At 29.0% G+C, this 8,522-nt stretch overlaps 1 protein-coding gene across 1 annotated transcript; it reads right to left on the bottom strand.

Moving 5' to 3' along the window:
* Positions 1–7,776: 7,776 nt before the first annotated feature.
* LOC149059362 (uncharacterized) lies at positions 7,777–8,172 on the bottom strand. The gene has a single exon (XM_089223782.1). It carries the CDS (start codon positions 8,170–8,172, stop codon positions 7,777–7,779), a length of 396 nt encoding a protein of 131 aa, XP_089079908.1.
* Between the last annotated feature and the right edge of the window lie 350 nt (positions 8,173–8,522).

Raw genomic sequence — 8,522 nt, forward strand, 5'->3', positions numbered from 1 at the left:
CGACAAGTTGGATTGTCATTATAACCTCCTTTACTACGCACAGCACTAAATAATGTCTCAATGTGGTCCTGGCTCAGTTTATAAGTTAGCAAAAATGTTATGTGGTTTGTTGAATACAATAGTTTGAATAAAGTCAAAGCATTACGTAAACCCATCATAAGTCCTTTAAATCCAGTTTTCCTTTGAGATTCTAGAACTTTAATACCATTTTAAAATTTCAAATCTTCAATATATGCACAGAATTTAAATGTAAATTCTTCATACTTTTCTATTGTGTCATATGAAATTGCTCTATTAAATGGTTTTAAGGAGTATAATTGAGACCATCAATTAAAAAATAACCTATAGGAAGTTTCCAATACCTATTCATGCCAACTATTAAAAATACCAGACTATTTTTCGCAAGAGGAATGTCATCACCGTCATATATAGAATTAGTTCCTAAATCGATATGACCATACATTTTTTAAAGTACATTACAGTACACTGGGTTTTCCTGAGCTCTTTGTCTTATAGTTTCAAAAGCTTCAGCTGTAAAGCCGGGGTTTCCTTCTACAACTGTATACCACCGCCTCAAAGTCCTAGGGTGAGGAAGTATATGTCCAAATGATTTTCTAACAAAAAGATAGGCCCGGGGAGAATAATATTGTAAAGTGACAGCAAATTGCTTTAGATCATTGGAAAATGGATCTTTCTTTCCCATAGAAGCTTCTTTCATAATAGTTACTAGTACATCTGACCCAATTGCCTAATTTCATAACAAAAAAATAATCATGTAGAATAATGCATATAAAAAGGAATATTAAAGTATTAGACCAGTTATTGATATTTTATTTATTAACACTTTTCTAACTACATTGTTACTAGAAACTTGTAGGCTTTGCTATATCTACATATATGTATCTATATACATAATTTACTTAACTATACAATAATGATAATTAACTATAAAAAGCTTAAGTTAGAACAATATAAAATTTAACTAAATGAGTTAATAAGTTTTACAGCAAAAATAACTAACTAGTTTAGTTAAAAAGTTTAAAAAAATTAACTTTTTAACAAGTTAATGTCCAACATTGCACCTAACCATAGTCAAAAGATAGAGCAATATTTTGATACAAATTATATTTTACCTTTAAATTTTCAGTGGCACTTTCTGAAACTAAATTTGATTTTGTTAACTCATCAATTATTTCCTTAAGGGAAGACACTTTTTTTTCTAAACGCCTGGTACGACGAACTAAATGTTTATTCCTACATCTTAAACTAGAAATAGTAGTTTTAAAAAGTTTTAAATTTGTCCTCCTTCTTTTTGGTGTTGCAAAATCATTCTCTTTCACATCGTATTGGTACGAGTGAATTTAGAATGTTTAGTTTTTTTTGGTGTTCCACCTTCAGGTTGTGAAGAACTTGAATAATTTAACTGTCTACAAATTAAAATACATACATATTAATAAGTATAAATATATCAAACTAATAATTTAGTTTTAAAGATGTAAGTTATATAGAAGTGGGGTGAGACCAATCATGTTGTATGGTTTGGAGTGTTAGTGATGGGAAAATAGAACAGGGTATGAGTATGGTGGAAATCAGAATATTTAGATGGATAAATAGAGTAATTATTTAAATAATTATTTTTAGAATAATAATTTTAGTTAAATTCCTACCTTTTGGCATTTATATTGCAAGAGGTTGATGGGGACAAAGCAACAGTATTATAAGCCGTTATAATGAAGCCAATTTCATAATCACTATCATTCGTATCTGAGACAGAGTTGACTACAATGGGCTCAGGTTGAACATTATTTTCAATATATGGCATTGAATTGCACTTCAGAGTACGAAGATTATTCTCCAAATTGTAGTCATCGGCTTTGAAGTGATTAGAACAAATACGATGCCACGATTTCCAAGACAATATATTTCTGTTCAGTATATTAAGCCATTGACTTCTTTTTTCTGCACATTTTGGGAAACTAATAACAAAGAATAAATCGCAGATAAGTATTGATATAGTACCAAATAAGTGTATCTTAACTTTGCAAAAGTGTACTTACGAATGGTATGATAAACTGGGGTTTCGTTTAGCATTCGTTTTGCATATCACACACGTCAAAACCATAATGATTGGTAACGAATACAATTTACAAATTAATACTTTACAGTAAGTCAGTAAACTATCCTTCTAATACTTAAGTCTAAAGTCACAGATCACAAACAATATACTCGGTACTTAAGTAGACAGTAAATTATAAAACCGTAACGCTCAACGGCCGTCGGCAAATAGATAATGTAAATAATTGATAACATAAATATTGATAATTCGCCTCAGTTGGCCACCATTCCGGGGACCTCGCCTCACATGAGATTAGTATGGGCATGTCCTATCCATTCATTTATTATCTATGATTATATAGGTAGGTATGATTAAATTATATATTCAGTGGATAATTTATTGTATTGATATTACAATGGTCTGTGTGTGTGTGTGTGTGTGTTGACAAATTGGATTTTTGTATTTCGCTGTCATTCACAATGAATCAGGTACAACAGAAATTGAGCGAATATCTAATATTGTAATTCTAATGCTCATAAAAATTTAATATGACTTTTCCGGTAAAATTTTTTTTTTTTGATAAAAGTAGACAAACTCATGAAGAATCTTGTTTAGAATTTTCAAACCTTAGATTTGAAAAGAAAAATTTGTATGAATTTTTCTAACTAAAAATAAATTGCGAATTTTCGTGATTTTTACGTATTTTGTCAAAATTTGAACTTTCAATGTTTATTAAAAAAATCGTGACTATGTATTTTTAATATTTTTTAACTACTATTGCGACAATATATTAGAAGTCTTGTATCAAAATTTGAAGCTTTTTTACCCAACGAACAAAATTTTATTGTCATTTGTAAAAAAAAAACTTAAAAAGATTTGTACGAGAATTAGTTTTAGAGTTAAACCAATATCTAAAATCTAGTTTTTCAAAATTTGAATTTGCGTAAAAATTCCCGTTTTTCGTTAATTTTTTTTTTGTTTTTCCTGGTGCTTTTGAAAACTATTGGAAATTTCAAAAAATATAGGCATGATTTTTTTTTATAACCATTTTAAGTTCAAATTTTGACGAAATCTATTTAATTATTTTAATTAATATTAATTGAATATTAATATTGTATAAAATATCTAAAACTGAAAACTCGTCTCCGATCAGAATCGTTTTTCGTATACAATGATATTATATCATTAAATTCAAATTTAATATCATCCATTACAGTAGGTAACCCACTTGTAAACTACTGTATAGCAGAGCGACATCCACTTACTTACCCGCTTTTTAAAATTATAAATTAAAACAATACACTCGTAAAACTGAATAGCCCTAAATTTTTTTACAATTATTATTGTAAACAGAATGTATCATAAATCGATATATCACATCATATAATATACCTAACAAAATATTCAATAAATATAATATAATTTAAATATAACACATATTGATCATTGTTAATTTAATGCATTCCTAACTTAAAAATAATTTAAACTGAAGCGATTAAATATAGAAAACAGCATCTTAGTGATAAGCCATATGAGGAAATTTTAGCTCTTTTAAAAACTGATTTGACAAATGGACCATTTCATGTATTTGGAAGTCATAATAACTGCAAATCCTATTTTTGTAAAGGAAATAAAGAAGGTAAGATGGTACATTCTAATTTCAATGATTTTTGTATTAAGTACTCAGTACCATTTCCGTACATATCAGTGGTGTACACAGATATTTTCAATGAGGGGGTTTTATTAAAAATTATACATAAATATATTTATCAAAATATGTCGTTTAACAATTTTCATATAGGCACTGTATATTTAAAAAGTTAAAGGGGGTGGGGGGTTGAACACCGCCCATGTGTGTACGCCACTGCAGAATATTCCCCCTGATCCTAATTTGTTTTAAAAAAAAAATTAAATATCGACATTTCATACAGTTTATGTTTGACAAATATTGGTGTTTCAATATTTTATTTCCATTAATCTCATGATTATTAAAAATAATTGCCAAAGTTGTATACTGACCGAAATTAATGTCTTCATACCTATTTACTAAAAAAATTATTAAAAACCATATGGTTATAATGAAAATAAAATTTTGAAATGTCAAAATTTTCAGAAAAAATAACCAATCAAAATGACCTATTTTATTTTTTTTCGTAAATAATCAAATACAAAATTAATTTTTAACTAAAATATTAAATTAAATAGAAGCTTTTATTCCCACGAGTCTTATCACAGAAAATATCGTAATGTATCCTGTATAATATAATATAATCAATATATAATATATACGTGTGTGTTTTATAAAGGAGAAGAAAACCTAGTTCGGGAACTTTCAAGACTAGGTGTTTGGAATGACATAACCAAAGCCCGGAGTCTAATGACTTACCACACAGAAAGCTTGTTACTTAATTACAACAATAATGCAGCAGAACTATACAATTCTATATTGACTAAATTTATTGAAGGAAAACGGGTAAACTTTTCGTTAAAAGGTTCATATCAACTTAGGTGTAATGCTGCAGTTATGGCTTATAACAGTGGATCAAATCGTTTATCAATCTTTAATAAGCACGTTACAAATAAAAGCCCAGGGAAATATACTAAAATGTTTATTAAAAAGTATCAAAAAACGGCAGAGGCCCGTAAAATCCGACGTAAGCTTTTTTCTACAAAATCTACAAGAAAAACTAAAACGACTTACGTTGGACCCGACGAAAACTATGGGAACGTCTCGAATAGTAACTTAACGAACTTCACAACAGAAGAAATAGAAAAGTTGAAAAATAATTTCTTAAAACAATTACAACTAAATAAAAATGAAATCCATGATTTAGAAAAAAAAACTGTAAGGCAACACCAATGCGAGGAATGGCATTTAGAAAGAAAAAAAAGGTTTATTTCAATTATTTTTTGATTAAAAATTATATTTTTATTGTTACATAAATATTTATTATTTTTACTTTATATAGATTAACAGCCTCTGTATTTGGTAAGATATGCAAATTACGTGAATCCACTTCACGAGACAAAGTCGCCAAGGAATTATTGTTTGGGACTTTTAGCGGCAATGCTGCCACCAGATATGGAATCGAGCAAGAAAGACATTGCCAAACAGCAGCTTGAAAAAGTTTTAGGCAAAAGTATTAAAAATTCAGGCTTAATAGTAGGCCATGATTTATCATTCTTAGCAGCATCTCCTGATGGTCTGGTGGACCATAAAGGTGGCTACACACGTAACTGCAAGCTTGTCAATCATGCAGATACAATTTTACAATTTTTTGTACAAGTATGCATAATTTTCCTTTGTCACCACACGGCACAAGCATGCTTGAAAAGCAAGATCAGTTGTAAACATGTCGAGTTCGGACGATGACGCTCTCGCTCTAGCTGCTTTTGCTATAATTTTAAAAAAGAAAAAATTTAAGAAAAAACGTGTTATGTGGTGTAAAGATTGGTTGATGAAAAGGAAAACTTTTTCTCATATCAATTTATTAAATGAATTAAAAATATATCCACGAGATTGGCACAATTACCTTCGAATGGATGAAGAAACTTATTTAAACCTTTTGTCCCTAGTAACTCCTTTAATTAAAAAACAAAATACCATAATGAGAGAAAGCATAACACCACATGAAAGATTAACGGCTACATTGAGATTTCTCGCAACCGGAAGAAGTTATGAAGACCTAAAATATTCTACTCTAATTTCACCACAGGCTCTAAGTTAAATAGTTCCTGAAACATGCAATGCTATTTACAAGGTGCTAAAATCACAATATTTGAAGGTATGTATAATAAAATTATATTATATTTATTTAAAAACAAATTATGTCTTATATTATTATAATTTATTAAATACATGAATTTAATAATAATAATCAAATGCACCGAACATTAAAAATCGCTGTAATTTGAAATATAAGTTGATACAGATTGATTAGAATTCTCATCAGAAGAGCCATGTTCATTTACATTAATATGAGTACCAAAGTTATTACGAATATCTGTTATTTGATTATTATACCCGTTGTTTGATTGCTGATATTGAATGATTGAAGGCGGTGGTAATTGCATAGATGTTATGGAATGTAACATGGTTAACTGCCCTGTTTCCGCCATAAATAGAGCTTCATTTATTATTTTTTCAGCAAACAATTTTTGATTGTTATCTTCTATGTCCTTCATTTTTAGAGCCACATGTTTTCCCATGACATCATATCTATCATCCTTTATTTTTGGTTTTTTGAAATGATGTTCAATTGTGTTTATTAATGAATCGCATTTGTCATTACTTCGTTTAAAGGGTCTTGGTGATTTTTTAGACGAGGTTGATTGAATTGGATTATCTTCAGATGGAAAACATTCGATTTCTTTTGTATAATTATTATCAGCTTCCTGGGTATCAGATTCCTCTAGATTATCTACTACATTTTCTTCCTAAAATTAATAATAAAATGTCAATAATGTAATTTCATAGTATAAATAAAATATCTGAACAATTATTTATTAATACGTATTTTAGATTAGCAATGAAATAAAAGAGTTGGTTTTACAGTGATTTATTTTTTCAACATGAAATTGTTCATATTTTTTCAGTTTCCACAAACAGAAAATGATTGGAATATTATAGCGAGCGAATTCGAAAAGAGGTGGAATTTTCCTCACTGTCTTGGATGTATTGATGGAAAACACATTGAGATAGTTCCACCTTCTGGTAGTGGTTCATATTTTTATAATTATAAACAAAGACATAGTATGGTCCTACTTGCCATTGCAGATGCAAAATATAGATTCATTTTATTTGATTTCGGTACTAATGGCCGAGTATCCGATGGGGGTATTCTTCAGAATACAGTTTTCTATAGAAAACTAAAAGATAATTTATTAAATATTCCAAAAGAAACAAAAGTCACAAATAGTTTTCGAAAACTACCATATGTTTTTATTGGAGACGATGCTTTTCCTCTAAGATCTGATATACTTAAACCATTTAGACAGAATGATTTGAATTGTAATGAAAAAAAATTTATAACTATCGATTATCAAGGGCACGGCGAATTATTGAAAATGTATTTGGAATTTTAACATCACGCTTTAGAATATTTCACACCGCAATACATTTAAAATTAGAACATATTGATTCAGTAGTTAAAGCAAGTTGTGCTTTACATAATTATTTAATGTCAACCGTCAGTCAAATGTACGCTCCATCAGAATGTATGGATTCTGAAGACATAGATAATGGTACATTCCGCACAGGATTGTCGTCGAGTAATTCGAACATGTTGCCTTTACAATGTTCAGCAAATATTGGAAACATACCGACAAACGCAAAACAAGTAAGGTGTGAATTTATGAACTACTTTAACACTGATGGACAAGTACCTTGGCAGCATAACTTTATACATTAGAATATTTACTGAAAATTGTAATTTAAAAATTGAAATGTAACTAAAAAAAAATGTATTTTTTTTAATCTTATTGATATTTACATATTTATTTTGTTTATGAACTTATTGCTTATTACTTATCGGAAGGTTCTATGTAATTTTTTTTAATAATATTTAATCGTTTTTAATATCAATATAATGTGATTATTCATCAAACCAAAAATAGTTTTTATATGATTAATGAATATAATTTTGATTTTTTTTTCAGTTACGATAATATATAAAAATAAATAAAAAATATAAAAATATGCTATATAAAATAAATATTAATCAAATATAAATAAAATGTACCTCTCTTTCATCAATGTTAGAGAATGAGGTTCTTGGTGTCTCTTGATCGCTTAGAAAGTCGAACAAGTTGTAGTACCAAAGACTTGGTTCGTATACATCATCTGCACCAGCACCAGAGCGACGAGATTCTTCAATTTTTTTCTTTTCTCTTCTAAAATTAGTTCTGAAGCTATTTATTTTTTTTACAACCGCATCACGGTCTGCGTTCGGATCAATTAATTTATATTTTTCTAATAAAATTTTATACGCTGCTTCTTTTTTCGGCTTATCGTGGTATTCTTTAGATTTAATCCGCCACAAACATGGTAGTCCTTGGTAAGCACGAATAAAATCTTCAAGAAGTTCTCTATGCCCTTTTCGTATATCTGAAGTCATCTTTTGTAATTTTTTTTAAATTACAAACTACAAACTACAATTTCTCCACAAAACAAAACAAGACGTAATCACGTTTAATCACAGTTTATTACTGATTGTTCTAATTAGCTGTACGACGCGTACTGTACGCACATCGCGACGTGCGTACACACGTTCAGATTTGCTTGTACCAGCGCGACTTGTACAAGCATGCAGATGAAAATGTCATCAATCTTCATTCCGCTTGTACAATCACAATGCTTGCACAAAATTATCATACAGACGCTCAAGTATGCTTGTACAAAATGATTGTATGTACATGATTGACAAGCTTACAGTTACGTGTGTAGCAACCTTAATACTTTAGTCAA

Source organism: Diuraphis noxia, unplaced genomic scaffold (assembly GCF_037042655.1).
Source record: "Diuraphis noxia isolate RWA-SAM2 unplaced genomic scaffold, SU_Dnox_SAM2 contig0001, whole genome shotgun sequence".
Taxonomy (NCBI): Eukaryota; Metazoa; Arthropoda; class Insecta; order Hemiptera; family Aphididae; genus Diuraphis; species Diuraphis noxia.